A 22,175-nucleotide genomic window follows, 5' to 3' on the forward strand; every position below is an offset into this window, starting at 1 on the left:
TGCCATCACCATGCGCGACGAGTCAAGCCTGATCATCACCAGTCTTTTCATTGCCGAAGTGATTCGACCAATCCAAGCGTTTTTAGACTGGTGCCTCGAACAACTTGTTTCGTGCCTCCTGTTTGACCCTCCTCCCGTCTACCATCATGGTTTGAGAAGGTCCGGTGTCAAGCTTGGAGAAGTGGCCGACCACAATGTGTTCCGCGCAGAGCGGTTATTTTTTTATGCAAATTTTTTTGGTGGCTTTGCGAGCAACTATGAATGAAATACACATTCGATTGCCTTTTAGGATTTCGTGGCTACTTCGGTCTCAGCCGCGTTCGTCAAGCGCCGAAGCAGATATGCGGTGAGCAAACTATTCACACACCTACTTGTTGCGGCGTCATGAAAACGTCAACTTCTGGTCATGCTGAAACAGATGGTCTGACAGAACGTGCAAATTGTATCCTCTAAGTGATACATCGCGGATACGTCCACTTGTGTCCAGCTGACCCTGCAAATTGCAATCGGATCTCTAGTCTTTACCTCCGAGGTCGTGGAAAAATTTACGTTTGTGTTCATGTTATCAGACGTAATGTAAAATCTCGCGAACTATATCCATACTGCGTCACACGGCTTGCGGAAAATGTCCACAGTTGGGTCTCTTTTAGTAATACCAAGCTCATGGTGGACCAGGGGTCTTTCAAATGCGGCAAAGTCACGTCCCCCTCTACCCCTCTTTACAATTAAATGGCTCTTTTTTTGGACGGCTTGTAAGCGAGTCGAACATATGAGCACTAGAGCTCACAATTGGTCCTTTTGAGTAGGATCTTGATGACTTCTAAATACAGCTACATTTAAATTCGCCTTGATTAAAGCTTAATGAGTTTAAAACAAATGAGCGAGCTGTCTCGTGTCCACTTGAGCTGCGTCTTGTAAACTAGCCAATGGATCCAGGTACCACGAAGCGCCGCAGAGGACTATCAGCGGCAGTGCATACGTCTACATAATGAAAGCCGACATTCAAGCCTTGGGTGCGGTATGACTTGTCCGGATCGGATACTCTGGACTCTCCTGACGCCATGCAAGATAATTTTCCGGCACTTCCGCAGCCTGCGTGGAAAGATGATTGACGGCGCCTGGTACGATGCACTTCAACGTCTTGGTGTGTCTTCATTCGGCGGTTAAACCGGATGATGACCAGCGGTCGCAGCTTTGTCGGTTGGCTGGTCGACAGGGTCCGTCACCGCCTTAGGCCGCAAGGTGTGTGGGAACGCTTGAAACGAGGTCCACCTCTGCTGTGTCACATGGTTGCGGGGTGTTGCTTAAACAGACTAGGGCAGCTTGGGGAATTCACATCGCTGAGAGTCCGCATAGCGAGATCGAGCAGACTTGGGTCGATAAGTACGAGCATAGCCTTCGTGAGAAGCTGCCTCCACTATTTGAAGCGGATCGCGTCGACTCCGCCGGGTACTCGTCAGGTCGTTGTGACTTGGAGGCCATTCTATTCGTCGGAACGTCGTCGTGATTAATTCTTCGCATCGGAGTGACTCGAGATTTCAGCGACCAAAAACGAATTGGTTCGAACTCAAGAACGACGTCCAAAGTGTCACGAAGAGGGGAGGAGCGAGATTCCTATCTATCTTTCCCGGGAGAAGTGCCGAGCCAGAAAACCCAATAGCGGTGTGCGATTGGAATCGCGCCCCATATGCCGTTTAAAAGACGCACTCGAATGCGAGTGATCAACAAGTTGATCAACGTTCCATCGAAACTCACCACAGCATCCACAAGAGGAGGCGAACCGTTGCGATCGTACTGTGCTCTTTTTTGGTCTCCCAGGAAAATGTGGACGCCACGCTAAACGGGCTGCCGTCGCTCAGCTCGAAGCGGAGGAAGCGTTGTAGCGCACTGTGGGAGCAGTGCGTTGGCGTCTGGAATTTGTCAGTCGAATCGCGAGTTGCTCAAGCGTGGACAGATGCTGGACCGTTATAACGTTGGTCACCCGCAAGCTGGATCCCAGTCTCGCCCCATGTCAGTTCAGCGACAGGAGGAACGTAGGCATGTCGAGTGGGTAGGCTTCTCCAATCCTTTTAAGTACCTTAAAGGGTCCTATAAATGTTAGACTGGGTTTAGTCGCTCCCAATTTTGTTACTGCTGAGTCTTTTATTTCTTCCGTTGACAGGAGTACGCGATCTCCTGTCTTAAATTATTCTAAAATTATAGTAATTAGACCCAGCAATCGGGTGTGGTGCACATTTGTGACCAACCCTTGTGTATGTGATGCACATGGGTGCATTCACATTAGGAGGGATGACGGCTAGCGTCATCCGTTACGCGAGGTATCTAGCAAGATACGCTCGCAATACATATTAAGTGTTATTCTTACTTTCACATTTGTCAGCGTTCTCTTTTCGTTTGTCCACAGATGCCTGATGTTTGGCTTGGACAAACCGGGATATTGACTGCCGCTGTAGCATGCAGCGACGTTATCGATCGGACGCGCCGGAGGTTGCGGCGCGTAACTAGCCGCATTAGTCGGTGCCGCGGACGTCCGAGCCCTCTATGACAGATCAATCGATGCGAAGACCACTTCGCGAAGGGTGACGCCACTTTTGGTAATGGCGAGAACGGTCATGGCGTGAGCTACACTCGATAATTTTGGGTGCTCGACATAGTGAATCGTGGATCGCGATCGGACACAATCAACTTCGGAGGACCATTACGGCGGTACACCGCGTCGATGAAGTGCACCGTGGTCTCTGCCGCGGTGATTTGTGCCGTGACGGGAATGAGATATCTCAGTATGCTGAGCGGTCGAAGAATACTAGGAAACCCGTGCGGCTTTTGTCGTCGAGCGAAAGACCGAAGGTGAAGTCCATTAAATTGAGTGCCACGCCTCGAAGGCAACAGGAAGTGGTCACAGGGGAGCCTGACGAAGGCGAAGGCTTCTTACGCTGGCAAATTTCACAGGTCCGCACCCAATCACGCAACCACTTATACAAGTGGTGCCAATAAAAATTACGCGAAACAGCCGCAAAAGTTATTTTTGCGGCCCAGATGATCTCCAGCTGGGAAATAATGGAGCTCATGTATAATCCGAGATCGTAGATCAGGTTCGTTGGCAACCGCCATCCGTGGTTCATCGAAACGATTGATGCTGTACACCAACAGGTCTCCATCTAGACTGCAACGTGTGATGCGATCACGCTTCGAGCGGGAAAAAGCACCCACTGAAGCATCGTTGGGGGAGCGTAGATACGCGATTATGTCCGCATAATCGGGGTTGCCACCTTAAGCCGCTACAATCTCATCATTAATAGGCAACACTGGAACGACTCGAGTTGGATATAGTCACACACATGCCGCACACCTGTCGTCATAATCGTCATCAGTATACTGACGACACAAGTCCAAGCGAGGATCGTAGTCAGGACGTCGCGACCGGGCATCGGCAAGAACATCATTCTTGCCTGGCTTTTAGTGAACGACGAAGTTGTACTCAAGGAAGAAAGAAGAAGAGCAGGTCATTCTTTGCGACAGATGGGGGCTTCTCGTTGCGGTTCGCGTTGTCAATTAATATTATCTAAAAGGTAGATAATATTTGGAGGAAATTACTTTATATAGTAATTTCCTGAATTCTTATCCATAAATAGGTATAGACCATTATGTCTATTTATTCCGCAGACTAATCAGCTGTAGAAGTAATCAAAGAGAGTTACGAGATAAGATAGATAAGAATTCATTTACATGTTTAGTATTAGGTTATAGTTAAGTCAGCATTTACAAAGATAGATTAACAAGACACTTAACTATATTAGTACAGTTTTCATTTTACACTCTTAAGCCAACTTGCCTTAAGAGAATTCTTCCTCTATACGTACAGTGTACGTCACCTAACGAGAGGCACCACTCACATCTGAAGCAGTGTGAAGTGGACTTGTACTGAAACAGTACAAGTCGCAGTGCCCCGTTACACCCCCTTTCTCACATATGTGGACCACCATTAAATGAATGACGTCACATTATAGCAGTACAGGCCTAAATACCTGTTTCCGAGTAATATACTTTTGGCGTTGCCGGGTATTGAACAGGTGACCTTTGGGATACAACAGCCATGCCTTACCCGACCGAGCCACAGCGCATGCATCTCCCACTTGCTTTTTCTTGTAAATTATTCTTGTCATGCGATCCCTTGCAATCTTTCCTTTATACAAGCTTATGCGTAAAGTGCAACGTCAGCATGTAAACATATGAATTTGTTATTCTTGTTACCTATAAACTAGCAAAGGAAATTAATATTTAGGATTTTGTGGGTGTTATGTCGAAGAAACGTTTCGGGATTTTGTGCTGAAAAAATGTCGTAGAAAAGTCCAGAAACGGTGGCAATCAAAATAATACTGTTAAATGCGTAGAAAATAAATAAATAGTAAGTGTGGTTCGACCAAGCAGTTTTTAATTAAAAGCTGAGTGGTTTAATTTAATCCATATACGCACGTTTTTGTCACCCTCGCTAAAATGCCCTACAGCGCGATCTTTTTTTACTCTCGCGACAAACGCACTTACCGGATAATCTCAAGTCTTTCACTCAACAATAAACCGAGGTCATTTACCAGCACTTTCGCTCCCCGCGCTCCCGACGAATTCTCGTAGAAAGCCGAATACATCTACGACTCATGAAATGGCTTCGCTCGGCCGAGATGGAGTATCTCTCTCTCATTGTGAATGAGGATGCCGCCCACGACTGCGTGCAGAAACTCGGCGACCTCGGTGTATTGGAGTTTACAGATCTGAATCCGGAACTCACGCCCTTTCAGCGACGCTACGTGAACTATGTCAAACGATGCGATGAAATGGAGCGAAAATTGCGGTATTTCGAGCTAGAGCTTGCAAAATTTAGCATTGCGCCGAAACCTGTGGGCAGTATCGACCGCTTCCTCGAGGGCTCGGCCGACATTCGCTATGGCTCACAGGACACAGCGACCCGCGCGCTCGATACGCTTGAGCGGCTTTTAGAGGACAAGGAACAGGAATTATTGCAGCTTAATTCCATGCACGAGAAGCTCACGCGGGAGTACAATGAGCGCAAAGAACTGCAAGAAATCATTCAGCGCGCGGGCGAGTTTTTCGAAATTGAAAGTGCGTATTTTTGTATTTTTTCGACATTGTAGGGTGGTAGTGACAATATCGTGTGGTGCACCTACATTTTGTGTATAGTACCTGAAATCCAAACCCGTCGACACTCGCGCACTTCTCGCTCGGGGTATGGCGCTGAATCCGCGAATCTTGCCGAAAGCGCGGAAGATTCGTCTACGCTGCGCTTTCGTCATTTGACTGGTGTTGTCCCGGCAGACGAACGGCTGAAGTTTGAGCGCTTGATCTTTCGCACGTCGCGTGGCAATTGCTTGACGCGTTTTTCATCAATTGACGACGCACTGGTGGATCCTACAAATGGCGAACCAGTGATAAAACACGCGTTTGTAATTTTCTATCAATCGATGTTTTTAGAACAAAAGCTCCGGAAAATCTGCGACGCGTTTCACGCGCGATTGTACTCGTTGCCATCAATTGACAACCGCGCGGCCATTGCCCACTTGATCCAGAGCAATGCCGCGGAATTGCACCAGAGTAGTCACATCTTACGTCGGAATCGCGAGAGTTGTGTGTTACTATGTCGGGATGTGGCCGAGACGCTTGAAGGATGGAAGTGGTCAGTGCTGCAAGAGAAAGCCACGTACCATGCGTTGAATATGTTTCGAGCCGACGTGAGTGGAATGCTACGAGCGGAAGGCTGGGTGATCCAAGACGCGCTCTCGAGCGTCCGTGGAGCTGTCACGCGAGCGCACTTTGCTGCCGAGGATAAGTCAATGCCATCGCTCGTGGATACCGTGTCGAAGCCGTGGCCCGTGCCTCCAACGTACTTTGAAACCAACAAATTCACGGATGCGTATCAAGCTTTTGTGGAAACGTACGGCTGTCCTCGGTACCGTGAGATCAATCCGTCGGTCTTCACAGCCGTGACGTTTCCATTTCTCTTTGGAGTCATGTATGGCGACATTGGTCACGGATTCTGCGTGCTGCTCTTTGGACTGTATTTGATCCTCACGGAGCGCAAACTCGAGCAACCCGGCGGCATGGGCGAGATGATGGCATCCATCTACGGGGGACGGTACATGCTCTTGATGATGGGCGCGTTTGCCATGTACGCAGGTGTGATTTACAATGATTTCTTTTCGCTACCGTTAAACTTATTTGGCTCGAAGTTTGCGTACCCGGATTGTCTCGAGTCCCACGATCGAGAGACCAAGTGCGTTGCGCAGTACTGGATTGATGGTACCATGTCGTACGTGAATGCCACGGACGTGTCGACGGGTGAGAACGTCTACTCTCTTGGACTCGACCCGATCTGGAAGACATCTTCGAATGAATTGCTCTTTTTCAACTCGTTTAAGATGAAAATTTCCGTCATTTTTGGGATTGTGCAAATGACGTTTGGTATTTTACTCAAGGGCTGGAACACCTTGTACTTTCGAGACTATAGTACGTTTTTCTTTGAATTTATTCCGCAGATTGTGTTTGCCGTGTCGCTCTTTTGCTACATGATTGTGCTCATTCTTTTAAAGTGGAGCATTGACTGGACGGAGCGCATGAAGCATAAAGTGTGTCCATATAACTTTGCAGGGCCGCATACGGGCTGTCGTCCGCCTTCGCTCGTGAATACGCTGATAAATATTGCGCTGGCCCCCGGAAAAGTCGATGACCCACTGTACGAAGGTCAGCTCGAGACCCAGCAGACGCTTTTAATGGTGGCGCTCTTGACGGTGCCGGCCATGCTGTTGATCAAGCCTCTTTATTTGAAAGTACAGAATGACCGCAAGCCACCAGGAGTGAACCACCACGTGGATTTTCAAGACGAAGCGGAAGAGCACCTTGTCTCGCATCAGCGTGGGAGCTCCAACGGCAGCGGCCATGGCGAAACATTTGAATTTGGAGAAGTTGTGATTCACCAGGGCATTGAAACCATTGAGTTTGTCCTCGGGATGGTCTCCAACACGGCGTCGTACTTGCGTCTATGGGCGCTGAGTCTTGCGCACTCGGAATTGGCGACCGTGTTTTGGGAAAAGACCATGTTGGCAACCATCAATAGCGACTCGTTTCTTGCGATTTTCATTGGCTTTGCCATGTTTGCAGTCACGACGTTTGGTGTGATTCTTGGCATGGACGTGCTCGAGTGTTTTCTCCATGCGTTGCGGCTGCATTGGGTCGAGTTTCAAAACAAATTTTACAAAGCCGATGGGCATAAATTCCATCCATTTTCGTTCAAACAAACGATCAAGGACTCACAGCAGAGCTAGACGTACGAGACGGAAGAAGGCCGAGACATGCAGAGGAAGAAATGAATAAAAAAAAACATTTTGTTGTTTAATTGTTGCGATTATTTTTTACTTGGTAGCTTTGGCGGCCTTTCGCTCCATTTCACTAAATGCACATGTTTCAAATAAACCCTTGCTTTCCGGTTAAATAGACAACGCACATTTGTTGGTATTGCTTCCGTAGATTACTACTCGCGCTGAGATCCTGTACGCGCTCGAGCGCCTTGGTATCCGCATAGAGAAAGCCAACTCCTCCGCCAATTAACACGCCACCCGCAATGGCAAAAAACTGAACGCGTCTTGGAAATGGCCCAAGCGCTAAATATCGTGGAAGTAGCAACAGAAGAGGGAGAATCAGTGACAGGAAGCCCATGAATGCTGAGCTCATTTACCCGTGACGCCAGCGAGCACAGCAGCGCCCAGTGCACCTCCAACGCCCGCACAATATTCAATTTCGCTCCTTCGTCGGTCGTACCAGACTTTCTCTTCCAGCGTGAGGCGCTGAGGTTTGCCCGTAGCAGAGGAAGCGCTCATTGTATATTAAAGCTTAACCTGTGACTGTTTAAAATTACAAACATTGCCAATAAAAACCTGTTTTTAATCATTTGTCATAAAACAGACGTTCGTCATGTCACACTTTTGTTTGCGCAAGCTTCTTGTTTCGGCGATGTTCTCTAAAACTAATCTTTTCAAGAAAACAGTTTATTTATTAGTTCAAGTCGATCAGTATTCGCGTTTGATATAGTATCAATAAAGAGTGTCTGCGATTGTTGAAAAAATCGCTTTGATGATATGGGCGTCTGGGGGGTACGTGGGGTACACGCTGGAGGCGTGACGATAACTCCCGTCTGGGATGCCATCGCCGCGATCGGACACGTCGAATAGACATCCATGAGAAAGTCCATGGACTCGTCAAAGTTCGGCACAGACGGTTTCGTGTCAATGTCCTTGGCTTCACTTGTAAAAGCATGGGAAGCATTGCCCAGGAATGTATCATGTGTCATGAATGGAGTTAGGTCCCCTAAGTCTGGGCTCGTCATGGCCATTGAAGCCGACATAGGCGTACGCGCGTAGGGAGTAGGATCGGGACAGATCGAGCGATATGTAGGCATAGCTGGCATGGAACACGCTCGAGCGAGAGGAATGGTCCGACGAGACGATTCGAAGGCTAAATTGTGGTTAGAAGGCGTAGTATACTTGAAAGTGCGCGAGCCCGTGTCGATATAGGGACCATTGTAGCTCGAAAGTTCTGAAGTTAGAATAGTCGACGACGGCGGGATCCGTAAAGTACCGTTTCGATTACGGAGACCCCGCATGTGCCTTGCAAGCTTTTCGCGATATTTCTGAGCATGCGTCTGCGTCTGACGGACCGTGCGGGTCGCCACCATCTCCGCAATGGCCTTCCACGGACCTGTAGGGAACGTTTTCATTGCGCACAGAAAACGTTCGTGCTCGGTTCTCGTCCATGTGCCCGACGCTTTGACGGCTTTCCTGTTCGCGTCAATGCTTTGTTGCTCACGACCGAGCGACTCGGCGACGCGAATGACGCCGTCCTTGACAATTAAGAGATCTTTTGGATCAAGCTCAATAATAGGTAGCGTCGAGAAATCAGGTTCGTCAAAGGCGGCATTGTTTGAGATGTTGCCGAGTGGTTCCGTCTCCCTTGCTTCGACATTGTAGTCGTGTAGGTAATTCATCCTTTTAAAACGAGCAAAAGCTGTTAGAGCCGCTGTGATGGTGGTATACTCAAGCTGTACTCGCTCGCGTCTTTCTATCGTCTGCAACAGGACGATGGCCTAACGTAACTCCCTTTCCGACAACGAGGGATTCTGTGCAGGTGCCAAGAGTTTTGAAAACTGAAGACGTTGGTCGGCACTTTCGAAACGAAGGAGCGGAATTCGCTTCTCCTAATTCAAATTGTCTAATTGCGTTGGGGACAACAGCCGAGATACTATCGCTGATAGCGCTGAACCAGCTGGCAAGCGCCTCTACAGAGCGGCGAATCAAGCTTTTTGCACTATCTATGCCCCTTCGGTCGACCTCGTGGCGTCGGACCATGCAATGTCAAAGATTTATGCGAGGTGGACTGATGTTAATGTGGACACAGGAGTTGCCATGTTCGATTGACGTTCTAAAGCTCAGAAATTTTTCGCATTTCCCAGCGCCTCAAAAAGCACGAGCAAGCTTTGCCGAAGTCTTAGCGTTCATTCTCCGAATGAAAGTTGGCAACACCAACATCTGATCTTGAGCAACAAAACTGTCAGCGTTCATTACGGTCAAGATGCATAGACCAGCCAACGCAAAATATGCGGAACGATAAGCCACTTGCCTTGTTGTTGCATGGCGTTGAATTATTGTTTAAACAAGAAAGTTGGGCATTTGAGTACAGAAAGCGGGGTCAAGTTATAAACTTATCATCAACGGCCTATTACTTTTGGTGCCGTCGTACCCTTACTGGATTTCCGCGTCGAAACGTTGGATCGCCAGTGCTTGCCATCAGAATTCTTTCAGCACAGCTTTGCTCCATGTGGCGGCGATTCCCGCAGCAGAAATAAAAAAGGCAAAGCTTGCAGCATCCCTATTTACACAACAGATTTAACAATTCTATGCTACTCGCTTCAATTTGCACATCCTGCGTCATGCCGTGCGTGCTAGTCAATCACCTTGACGTGATTTGTACTGTATAGAATTCATAACACAACATTGTGCCTCCCCTACATCACGAGTTCAACAAATATGTGTAATCGATCATATGGTCGACAACTTTATGTGCCCCCTCAATTAATCCGAGTATATGTGATTTTAAAAGATTTTGTCTCGTCCAAGATTGTTTAAGCAGATTTTGTTCTTAAAGATACACAGTCCTCCCTCTGATGACTTGCAGCTTTTTTTCTGAGATTTAACAAAGGTTATTAGTTATCGGATTACAAAAAAGGTAATTAATAGCGGCCGTAGAACGACCACGGTGGACGTCATAACCTACAAGTTAGCAGGAGTTATAAGTTTTCGGTATTTAAGCTATCAGAGAGAGAATTGTACTGAGAAACTAACGAACGCCTCAAGAACATCATCTTACATCTTTCGTTTGGAAAACTCATGATGAAATAAGCCTAAAAGCTACCTTTACATGATAGAGCTTGACTTTTGATGGTCTCAATTTTTTATTACTGAAAATGCTTTCTCTTTCCGAATAAATTGTGATGAGCCAATGTAAAATTACAGTATTTCTACTGTAGAATTTTATTTTTGTCGCAGGACTCGATATAAGAGCAATTCTGTAAGCGGGCACCTTTCACTAGTACTGATCAGTGCCAGTTAAATCTACACTGATAATAGTGTAGGTGAGGTGCCTCGAAACTTCACATACACAAAGGTACAGAGGGAGGTTTCTATAAAGCTAAGGGTCTTTAGCTAAAAAGGTCTAGACTAAGACTTTAAAATAGAAAGTAAAACTGTGTTAATATTTAAGTTTCCTATGTAACGATCTTCTATCTACTGCTGAACTTATTATATTATAAGCTAACTGTGTATGGCGCTTTCTTGTGCACCGCACAATCGTGTCTTGAAACGAGTGGCGGGGTTGATTTAAACTTAAATTTACCAATCAATAGAATTAATGTCTTATATGCATCAATGTTACCAAATTTGGTAATATTGGAACTATTAAGTCAAATAATTAATAAAGATAATTATTTGTACTTCTTTGCTTATTTCCTTTCATAGAACATGATATTTATTGTTACTCTTTTAGAAGTAATACTTATGTAATGGAACACCCCGTTACATCACACCACCTTAATCAATAATCCGACTTTAGGAGCGAGGTAGCTCCGCTACAGTTCTACTGTAACGGGGCACTGCAAAAATGTAACGGGGTGTATCATTACATGAAATTGACAATTAAAGGTTGTTAATAAATACATTATCTAAAAGGTAGATAATTTTTGAAGAATATCACTATACATAAAAATATTCTATAAGCTTATCAATTGGTAGATATAGGTCATTATATCAACTTTCTCCGCGGTCCAGCAGCGCTGGACGCGCGCAAAGAGAAAGACAGATAATACATTTATTGTATATTTTGTATGAGTTTGTAATTAAATAAGTATTAAGTAGATAGACAAGAGGAACTTGATTATATAATTACCGTTTTTAACTAACCTTCTTTTAAAGAAGTATTTTAAAGAGAGCCTTCCTCTGCACGGACTAGTGTACGTGAAGTGACGTGAGGCACCACTCGCACTGAGGCAGTCTGAAATGAACTTGTACTGAGGCAGTACAAGTATGTAGTGCCCCGTTACACCTGGAAGCACGTCTTTGTCGATCCAAGGATCACAGTTCCATCATCTAATGTGGACATGTCAGATGATAATGGAAATGCGCATCACATTTCGCGTGATAGCTACTCCTTACTAAGTGACATAGAAAGAAGTGCGGTCGAACTCATTCGTTCGACCGTAGGAGCGATCTTGTCTTGGCCATGCTGTCTGGTTTGGACAGATATGCCCTCCATTCAGCCATCGCCAAGTTCATACAACATGAACTTGATGAGGCGACGGATTTGGTAGCCTTGCTTAATCAGCAAGACTCTTAACAGGCAAAACTGTTGATGTTACAGCAGGGACAGACCCCTGTACCTGGTATCTGAGGGATTGATCCCTCGGCAGCCTGTGGATTAATCCTAGAAAGAAACCGAGTCATTAATTGTATTGGTTAATGACGGATCAAGAGTAGGCGCTTATACTCTTGATCTGTATGCGCCTCCGAAGTTAACTTTGGAGACAACTCAATTACCAAACCTAGAACCCAAGCGGTGCTTGAGAGATCTGCATAGTGGTAGGGTCAAGCAGATCTGCGTACTAGGACGATACGTAACCGACATGCGGTCAGTGGTAATTTTTGCAGAGAAAGAACCGGTTCTCATCAGCTCATCGATGGACGAAAGTGTCCTCGATGCGAAGACTCGGATTGAGAGATATACTACCCAATCCTGGGAGTCACTTAAGGCAAATCCTTTATACAAGAATTTGATTGAAGTCAAGGATACAGTTCCATGCGAGTTGCCTAACGATAAAGGCACTCGACACGAGATCGAGCTCAAACCGGGCTCGAAGTACTGTGTCATGAAGCAGTGCCTACTGTCTCGTGAACAAGTACTTGCGATCGATAATTCTTTTTCGATCGGTTAAAAGCGGGCCATATGAGGGAGTCAACCTCCCCACATAGCTCTGCGACCTTCTATGTGCGAAAGGTCATAGGAGGGTGGCAAAAAGCGCATGCATTCAATAAACTGAATGCTGCAACGGTACCGGCTCAAACGCTGATACCTGGAATCGACGAATTAATAGATGGTATGTCTATAAGTACCATCTTTTCGTCTATGGATCTGATGGATGGATTTTATCAGATCCTTTTGCGTGAATGGGACATCCTGTACACAGCAGTAAGCACTCCCGGTGGGATGCTCTAGGAAGGCTAGTAATGTCTCAGGGGCTTATTAACGCCCTTGCAACATTCAACAGATGCGTAACGAAGCTGTTGAGACCGGTGCGAGAACTCGCACCGAGTTATTTTGACGATATATTCGTTTATTGCCGGGCAATGGACGGACAGACGGACGCGGACGTTCATTAAGTTCACGTTTGTCAGGTTCTTACACTTATCCGAAAGCATGAGTTGTACGCAAATCTCAAGAAGTGTATACTCGCTGCAAACGAAATACCACTTCTTTGGTGCATCGTCAGTAAACACGGCGTGCGCCCTGATCCCGAAAAGATCAAGGCAATCACCGACTGGCCAGTTCCAGTCGATATCAAGGGACTTAGAAAATTCCTTGGTTTAGCGGCGTACTTGTACAAGTACTCTCGCAATTATGCCGAGATGACAGTTATTTCTCTCGTCTCTTGAAAAAAGACGAGAAATGGTTATGGAACACTAATTGTCAGCGTTCCTTTGAAGATATCAAACAAAACTTTATGCAATCGCCCATCTTGGCGATTCCAATCAAGTCAGACCATTCCATGTGGTCTTCGACTCTAGCGATTTCGCAATCGGCTGCGCGTTAATGCAATACGATACAGACGGCGCGGAGCGTGTCATCTGTTACCAATCGCGTCAGCTGCAACCAGCTGAACGTAATCACCCAGTGCATGACAAGGAACTCTCTGCCATGAAATCTGCACTGGCTCGATTTAGGGTCTATCTCCTCGGAGAAAGACCGTTTATCGTATATACGGATCGTGCGTCATTACGCACGGCCGTTAATAATACACACCTCTCGCAAAGAATGGCGAGGAGGCTATCCTTCTTCGCGATGTATAATTTCTGCGTGGAATATAAACCAGGACGACTTAGTGTCGTCGCTGATGAGTTTTCACGCCGACTCGATTTTGAGCCGGCTGCACATTCCAACAGTACAAATAATGTCACTGTTGCAACACTCATTTCAAGTGTTACGTCATCAACCTTGTTTGAAACATAAAGAAAGCCGACGCAAAAGATAAGAACTTTCTGCGTTTAATGGATTATCTGATAAATCCATCCTATAAATCTTTTAAGAATTCGCCGGCTTTATATCGATCGTCATCCGATCTATAGACAACACGTGACGGCTTATTGTATTACACAGCCGTTACCGGCGACACCCCACGTGTCGTCGTCCCAACTCACAATGATTTGCGCTTGCGCGTTATGTATGAGTGTCACGATGCACCAACAAGTGGACATCGTGGACGTGAGAAAACTTATCTCACAGTAAGTCGCGACTTTTACTGGCCCCGCCAGTATCAGTTCGTGCGCAAGTACATTCGTGCTTGCGAGGTATGTTGACGGGTGAAGCCTAGTTCTTCATTCCGTGCATCTCTCCGACCTCTACCACTCTTGGCAGAATGTTGGCAGTCCGTATCTATGGACTTTGTCCTCGGATTTCCCGAAAACGATCATAAAAACAAGGGAATCCTTTTTTGTGGACAGATTCAGCAATTTGGTACATGCAGTACCAGTGTCGATCACGGCTCCGGGCCGTACCCGTGTTTTTATCGACACGGTATTCAAACTCCACGCGTTACCCCGTGAACTAGTCTCGGATAGAGACCTACGGTTTACGGCGGAGTTTTGGCAATCCGTGTTTCGATCTTTTGGAGCGCATAAATCGCGTCCTCGAAGAGATACTTTGGAGTTACGTCCAATCGTATCCGAATAGGAGCGAGGTTTTACCGATGGTTAAATCCCCATCAATAATTAGGTGCATGCGTCTACAACGCATACACTGTTCTTCGTGAATGGCTTACGCCATCCTCGCATACCCACCATATTAGAGGGATCCTCTAGTTTAAGGGTGAGCGGACTCGCACGAGCAAAACCATTTCTGGCTAATGCTCATCACGGTTCTAAGTTAACAACGACGCGAAGGATGTCGATGTCAAAGCAATCAACATCGAAGATGAGAATGGTCTCATGGCAGTGCGCACAAAGCGCACTGAAAAAGACAAAACAAATGAGTCAGCAGAGAAATTTTTGCTGACTCGAGAATCAGTAATCGATTTCGAACAGAATTCCATTGCTAACGCAGTAGACCGTCCGAAACAGAACGAAGACAACCATAAAAGAGCACACGTTCATTCATTTAAAGTTATTGACCTAGTACTGTTCTCTAAGGTAAACTTACCTAAGCGTGAAGGCACTAATGTGGGTATCAGAAAACTACTACCCAAGTTCATTGGGCCATTCCGTGACTGCAGCGCAGAGGCAATGCGTACACAATAGAATTGCCACGTAGGATGCGAACGTATCCTACGTTTTACGTTGGTCGGCTCCGCCCGTACCATCAATACGCAGTTTTTTCCGAGGACGGATCTGACCACCCTTTTCATGAATCCCTAAAAGCTTCTTGTGGTAACAAACCAGATTCTCATGCTGAATCTGGAGTTTCTCATGCCGGATCTAAAGATCCTCGAAACCGCAAAGCTGACGACAGCTCATCACGAAGTGCGTGATAATTCCGTTCGTACAAGGAAAAATTAGATCCGACCCATGTGTTGCATCTAGAGTGGAAGATCGACAAACTCGATCGCTTCCTCCGTGATGTTAAGGAAGGACTTGAATACGAACGCTGTAAGCGTCGCTCGTTTGAGCAGACGGTGCAGGCTCATCATATCGAACGGTTGGCAGACCGTTCGAAGAGTGCGTACTCCATGTTGGCCTCCGCCTTAACCGTGTGTGGATTCTAACTGTGGTCAACGTTTCCTTGTGAAATGTATTCGAAACCACCGTAGTGTGAAGGGGCAGCGAACGAGTTATCTTGTTCGCTGGCGCAATTATCCATCTTTACATGACAGCTGGGAGTCTCGTTCCCAGCTGATTGTTGTCGTTGAGGGCCTCGTCCGTCAGTATGACGAGACCGATCCGATTGATCAGAAGGTCCATCGAAAAGCACGCTCCTCTGGCGCCTAAAAATCGATTGCAAAACGTCAATCGCATCGCGCATTTCGATAGATATGCGAGCCGTTCCCCAAGGCGAAGAAAAGGAATGGACATCCCTTTTTACTCGCTTCGTTTTGTCAACCCAACACGGACAGATATCACCCCACGTGAGGCATGAAAGTCCTGCCTCACGTGACAACCGATGCAATCTATGCCTTGCACCGGTTGGAGTTCGGTTCTCAAGCTTAACGCGAATCGCGCAAATATTTCTCAGCGCGAAAGCTCTTCGTGCTGGGATCAAGGCCATGTAGCTTTGTCGCAATAAATAAGGGATATTTATTAGGAATAGTCTCTCCAGTCAGCTATTATTAGCTGTTCGGGCGAGTATCACGGCTTCTTCTCAGGGCCAAGACGAGACATTTTAATGTTTACGATCGCCTGAGTAAAACCACTGAAGCAGGGGTACTGGCGATGTGGAATCATCCTCATCGTTGGAGCTGAACATGCTGTAGCGAATGCTACCAGCACGTCTATTCGAAAGATTCCCCTCATTCGAAAGGCTCTTAGTCAGCCGCCTGACGATGATCAGGCGACGCTTCTGTTCTCCCCGAGTTGGCCATTTCGTCCGACTCACAATCGAAGTCGACCTCCAAAGAGGAATCGCATCCACGGGGTGTATCACCACGTGCACCCGCAACATTTAGATTTGCGGGAAAGGATGACACTACGGCAGACGGAACATCTGCCGCAAGAGACAATAATGCGTCCCCCGCGGCTGCATGAACCGCAGCCGAAAGCGCCGCACTACTCGCATACCGCATGGACTTGTTAGCCATGCGATAGAGCTAAAAAAATATGGATTTGACCAATCAAAATCGTTTTTAATTAAGTGGTCTTAGAGTGGCCACTCTTTCCAATGACAATCAGAGTGATTGTCGTTTAAGGGAGGGGTGAAGTAACGGGATGTATCGTTACATGAAATTAACACTTTAAGGTTGTTAGTAAATATATTATCTATAGGATAGATAAAATTTAAAAAGAATTTATAACAGAGCAATTCAGAGAGGTTACCCATTGTAAGATAGAACGATTATATCTACATGCTCCGGGGTGCAGTCAGCGCTGGACGCGCAGAAAAGAGAGTGGCAGATTAGAATTAATTACATGTTTTGTATTTGTTTATAAATATGTTAGTGTTAATGAGATGTAAAGAAGGCAAACTTATTTATACTGAATACAGTTTTTATTTGACTTTCTTTAAAGCTATTGTTTTATAGAGAGTCTTCCTCTGCACGTAAAAGTGTACGTGAAATGACGTGAGGCACCACTCGCACTGAAGCAGTATAAGTCGACAGTGCCCCCTTTAAAGGCAGAACCGTCCGAAATGTCGTCTCTTCTCCATGGGAATCAATAAATTGCTTATAGGAGGTGTGAAATAGACCACTCTACACCCTGCACATGACCAGATAATAGCATCGCCAAGCGTAGCGCCAGAATTGCTTGTTCGCAATCGCTACCTTGGCAGCAGTGTATATATCTAGTGCTGTTTCAATATGACGACCGGACACAAATCCGACTTGTGCATTGTCGATTACCTCGGGTAGAAGTTCACTGAGCTTGACCGCTAACACTTCCGTATATAGCTTGTAATTGCTATTGAGGAAGGACAATGGCTGATGTTCCTGCGGTATAGATGCGATCGCCGACAGTTTTAAAACCTAAATGTGTAGACGAGCACGTTTTAATGCGGCCACGCTCTTGTAAGACACACACCCTAGCACAGTAAGGAAGCGGTAAGACCGTGTTCTCTTGCGTTTAGTGATGTAGATGTGTTAAGCGCCTTAGCAACGTCACCCAACACACTAAGTACTTTAGTTAAGTGTCGTCACTGTTATAGTAATCCGGCTCCTCGCTACTAAGTAGGAATTAGTTGTCAAAATGATTTATATTTCATCGCATTAAATATAAATCCTATTTTTACAAATTATAATTGTCACAGTAAAAGATAACACTAGTATGTATTGCCAGCGTATTTTCTAGATATCTCGCGTAACGGATGACGCTAGCCGTCATAACGGATGACGGCTAGCGTCATCTCTTCTAATGTTAATGCACCTATGTGGATGGTCACAATGTTAACCACACCCGAGTGCTGGGTCTAATTACAATAATTAAGTAATTGACCATCTCCTTATGTACACCAGCTGTAATTACGGATACTGTGTAACACTGGGGCAAATTTATCCCGTTACACTTCCCTTTAAGAACGAATTTACATTTTAAAATTCGTCAAAGAGGAAGGAGGAACTGCGAGCTACTTAATGCTCCGCTAGTTCTCTCATTCACTCTAGCGACCTGTATTTACATACACGACGCCAAAAATGCCACCGAAAAGGGGCCATGTTGGCGGGTCGTCTGCGAAGCCGCCCACTCAACCTCGCACAAAGCGCAACCGCCGCATTTACCCGTCGGCAGCGTCTGATGCCGTAGTCAAACCGCCGACAGCTACTGCTGCTGTCGCGTTAACGGGGCTAATGTTGATCCTTCGCTCATTCTCGACTACAATGAGTCGACACCGTTGCCGTTATGTTATAGTAGTGATGTGGATAACGAGCTCATGAGGATAATGATAGCGCATTATTATCCATCCAAACTTCCCTCATGATTTACAACATGTAGACAGCAACATTTACGAATATTATCTCGTCGTCTGCGCTGGAAAGCGCAGCGACAGGTAATGAGAGCGCTGCCCATAAAGGCGCAGCCGCTTCTCCGTTGGGTATGACCACAACGCCTTATGCTCAGACCATAATCCATAATGGTTCTGACATAGAGGTTTCGGAGCCTCAAGCTCCGCCGACAACACGTGAACGTGCCCAGTGTGTCTCACAAGCCAGTCGTTTAGAACGTGGCTATGTGACGGGTGGCATTCCGAAGATGCCCCCTCCATCTAAATAGCCTCGTTTAAAAGGGCCAAGAGTGTCGCAAGTTTCTGTCTTTGAGATGATACCCTCATGGGTCATCGTTTTACTGACGAAAATATGTCTCTCTTTCGCACCGAGCAAAGTGAGGCCCCCCACCAAGACCCGGGCTGCGCACAAACGAGACAGGCGTCCGAGGATGGCGCAGTCCGTTAATATAAGACGATGTATCACTCGTAATGACGTGGACGTTGTTATTTATAGCGAACTCCTCAAAGGGCAATTGTTTATCAATTCTTTGGTAGCTGCTATCGTGTGTAAGACATCCGCCACGACCCGTTTGGCACCTTCTGTTTGGCCTTCGGTCTGAGGATGGTCTTCGGTCGACATATGAAGCTTGCTACCTAGCAGCTCGAAGACAGGTCGCTAAAAAAACAGACGTATTACGTGGATCCCGGTCCGATACTATGGACTCGGGCATCCCGTGTAGTCGGCAAACATGATCCAGGAACAAGAGAGCTGCCTCCTTGCCTATGATCGATGTCTTACATGGTGTTAAATGCACCATTTTGCTCAGTCTGTCTACAAAGACGACTAGCCCTGTCCGACCCTTATGATCGGGCGGCATGCCAAACATGAAGTCCAGACTTACTGACTTCCAACAGTGTGTTGGAATCGGTAGCGGCTTCAGTGGCGCACCGCTGGACGGTGCAGGCTTATTGCGCTGACACTGTTCGCAAGAGCGAATATAGTTGGCCACCCATCTATATAGATGTGGCCACTTAAATTCCTCTGACACTCGTAGGGATGTCTTTTCACGGCCCAGATGCCCACTAGTTGGCGCATCATGGAGCTCGTGAAGGATCATCAGCTTGAGATCTGTGTCATGAGGCATATAGATCCTAAGGGATCACAAGGTGACAGCTGATGTCATAACAGGCCATCGATGTAGCTAAAGCGATTGAGCTTACCTTTCAGGTGCGACGGAAGGGAAACCTTTCGTCCACCGAAGTGATCCAACAGCAGGCGACAGTGGTCGTCCTGACTGTAGCTCTCTTTTATCTCAGAGGCCAATGAGCTCGTCACGTGGTATGCCTTCATAGCTGCCAACGTCGACGGTTAAAATTGTGCTTTTAGCACTAGACACACTTTCCTGGTGTCTCACATCGAAGTCTGGTCTGCGCGATAAAGCGTCAGCCAAGCAATTCGACTTACTCGGCTTCTATACAACTTTGAAATAAAATTTAGAGAAGAATGGGAGCCGTCTTGCCATTCTAGGCGAGAGGTGCGGTGGTTTATTACGGTCCGCAGTCATGCGTGATCCGTAAAATCACAAATGGTTCGGTGCCCAATACGTGCACACGAAACTTGACAAGAGCATACTTTATTGAAAGCAGCTCTTTGTCATGCACAGAGTAATTCATTTCCGCGGTTTTTAAAAGCCGGGACTGATAAGATATGACACGGTCAACGCTGTCTTCATCCTTCTGCATGAGTGCGCTGCTGATTGCAAAATCACTTGCAGTGCAGACGACGCTAAAGGGCTTATCCTCGTCTGGCAATGCCAAGACCGATGCCTCTACAAGCGATTGCTCCACTGATGTGAACGCATCTTCTTGTATTTTTAACCTAACCCATTCTACGTCCTTTTTAAGGAGATCAGATAATGGTTTAGTTTGCTCAGCATAACTCTTGCTATACTTATGCAAGTAATTAGCAAGCCCTAGGAATTGGCGCAAATACTTCTCATGCCGTGGGATTTACCATTCCTTTTCTGATTATACCTTGTCTGGGTCTGCTCGTACACCATGTGTACCTACGATGCAACCCAGCACAGGTATCTCAGGGGCCCTATGACGCACTTTTGCAAGTTGACGTACAATTGGGCGTCCTTTGAAGTCTGCAACACAGCGTCTAAATGACGCTTGTGCGACTCAATTGCGCTCAGCCCGTCCTCGGCCCTACTATGAACGAATACATCGTCAAAGTAATGGGGCGCGTAGGCGCGCTGCAGGCGCATCACGTGAGCCACCACTCGGTTGAATGTCGTTGGTGCGTTTTTCAAACTTTGGGGCATCACAATCCACTTCCAAAGCATACCGCTTGACGTGCTTACTGCCGTTTTGGCAACATCAAACTCTCTCATGAGTACCTGATAGTAGCCATCCTTCAAATACAATGCGGAAAACATAGTTGATTTTCCCATGGAGTTCAACAAGACATCTTTCCGCGGACTTGGCGTTTGCGCCGGTATGGTCGCCGTGTTCAGCTTATTATAAGCATGATTCACGCGCCATCCACGTGTGGCTTTACGCACAGAAAAGGTCGGGCTGCAGTGAGGCGATTTGTTTTCACGCACATGTCCCGTCTTGGCTCGCTTGTCGAGAAACTCAACTATATAATCGACTTGTTCTTTCGGTAGCGGCCATTGCCTGGTCACACAATACTTGGTGCCAGGTTCGAGGTCAATCTCGTGCTCGATGTCCCTATCTGCTATTAGGCGGCTCGGCACTTCTTCTGGGAACACATCGCGATGTTTCCACAGAACCTCAAAGAATGGACTGTCTCTCAAGGCATCCAAGCCTTGAGCAGCGAACCGCTTCTTTTTGTCCGTTTCTATGACGCTCTCGTCCATCGTGGACGACGAGCAACAGTCCACCAAGCTCTCTCCTGGAACTGGTGCGACTATTTGGTGGATCTTTCCTTCCTTTCATTCGGCAAGGAACAGATCCCTTGACATCTCCAAGAGATTTACTATCTCCTTGGCAGATTTAAAGACTTCCCGGAGTACCAAAAATGAGGATGCCTCCGCAATTCCGTCTTTGCCGGCCTTGAACACCTCGTTCGAAGGCCCGTCCTTTTCATTAGAGACTGATCCAAAGGTCACTCGTTTAGACTTGCCTTTGATCGTCCTAATCTGTCGAGTACTCGTTCTTCGACTCAACAGGACCTTTGACTGGGAAGCGAATGCAATTGCTCTCTGGCTAACGCACTCTTCCAACCGCACCAGGCTCTTGGCACTGTGCCGGTTCATGCGACGCTTGACTTCCTGTCAGCTCCCCGTCAAATGCCACAGGCTCTCGGCTCTGTGCAGGACATTCGGACACATGATTACATGTCATCGTCCTTTCCACTATCCAGTCTCCACAAGCTGAGTAGGAGTTGGTGACATTTGACAAATTGTCAACGCACCCTTAACTGTGTTCGACACGACATCAGTTGCATACGCCTCTGGCAGGAGCACATCCTTTCCGATGTCCTGCGTAGAGTTCGCAACTGTGCGTGTACGCCAGTCTATCCATGGTTGATACTTTGCCAACCATGGCATGCCTAGGATGTGGTCATACGGACTCTCCATACCTAGCACTGTGAACTTCTCTTTACGAGAGAAGTCACTAAAGCTGAGAGCGAGTTCAACCTGAATTCCCTTACACTTTACGAGCGCGCGGGTGTGCTAAACGAACGGTCGCCTCTTCTCTTG

General features: G+C 46.8%; 3 protein-coding genes across 3 annotated transcripts; 1 reads left to right on the forward strand and 2 right to left on the reverse strand.

Annotated features, from left to right (window-relative positions):
- Nucleotides 1–4,603: 4,603 nt before the first annotated feature.
- CCR75_006601 (uncharacterized protein) lies at nucleotides 4,604–7,928 on the forward strand. Its single transcript, XM_067964669.1, has 2 exons — nucleotides 4,604–5,115; nucleotides 5,194–7,928. The coding sequence occupies exons 1-2, from the start codon at nucleotides 4,653–4,655 to the stop codon at nucleotides 7,329–7,331; spliced, it is 2,601 nt and encodes an 866-aa protein (XP_067820777.1). The 5' UTR covers nucleotides 4,604–4,652; the 3' UTR covers nucleotides 7,332–7,928.
- Nucleotides 7,471–7,883, reverse strand: CCR75_006602 (uncharacterized protein; the record flags this gene model as incomplete). Its single annotated transcript, XM_067964670.1, has 2 exons — nucleotides 7,471–7,667; nucleotides 7,742–7,883. The coding sequence occupies 2 exons, from the start codon at nucleotides 7,881–7,883 to the stop codon at nucleotides 7,471–7,473; spliced, it is 339 nt and encodes a 112-aa protein (XP_067820776.1).
- Nucleotides 7,929–8,038: 110 nt separating the features above from the next.
- Nucleotides 8,039–9,046, reverse strand: CCR75_006603 (uncharacterized protein; the record flags this gene model as incomplete). Its single annotated transcript, XM_067964671.1, has 1 exon — nucleotides 8,039–9,046. One exon carries the CDS (start codon nucleotides 9,044–9,046, stop codon nucleotides 8,039–8,041), a length of 1,008 nt encoding a protein of 335 aa, XP_067820775.1.
- Between the last annotated feature and the right edge of the window lie 13,129 nt (nucleotides 9,047–22,175).

Source organism: Bremia lactucae, linkage group LG12, assembly GCF_004359215.1.
Source record: "Bremia lactucae strain SF5 linkage group LG12, whole genome shotgun sequence".
Taxonomy (NCBI): Eukaryota; Oomycota; class Peronosporomycetes; order Peronosporales; family Peronosporaceae; genus Bremia; species Bremia lactucae.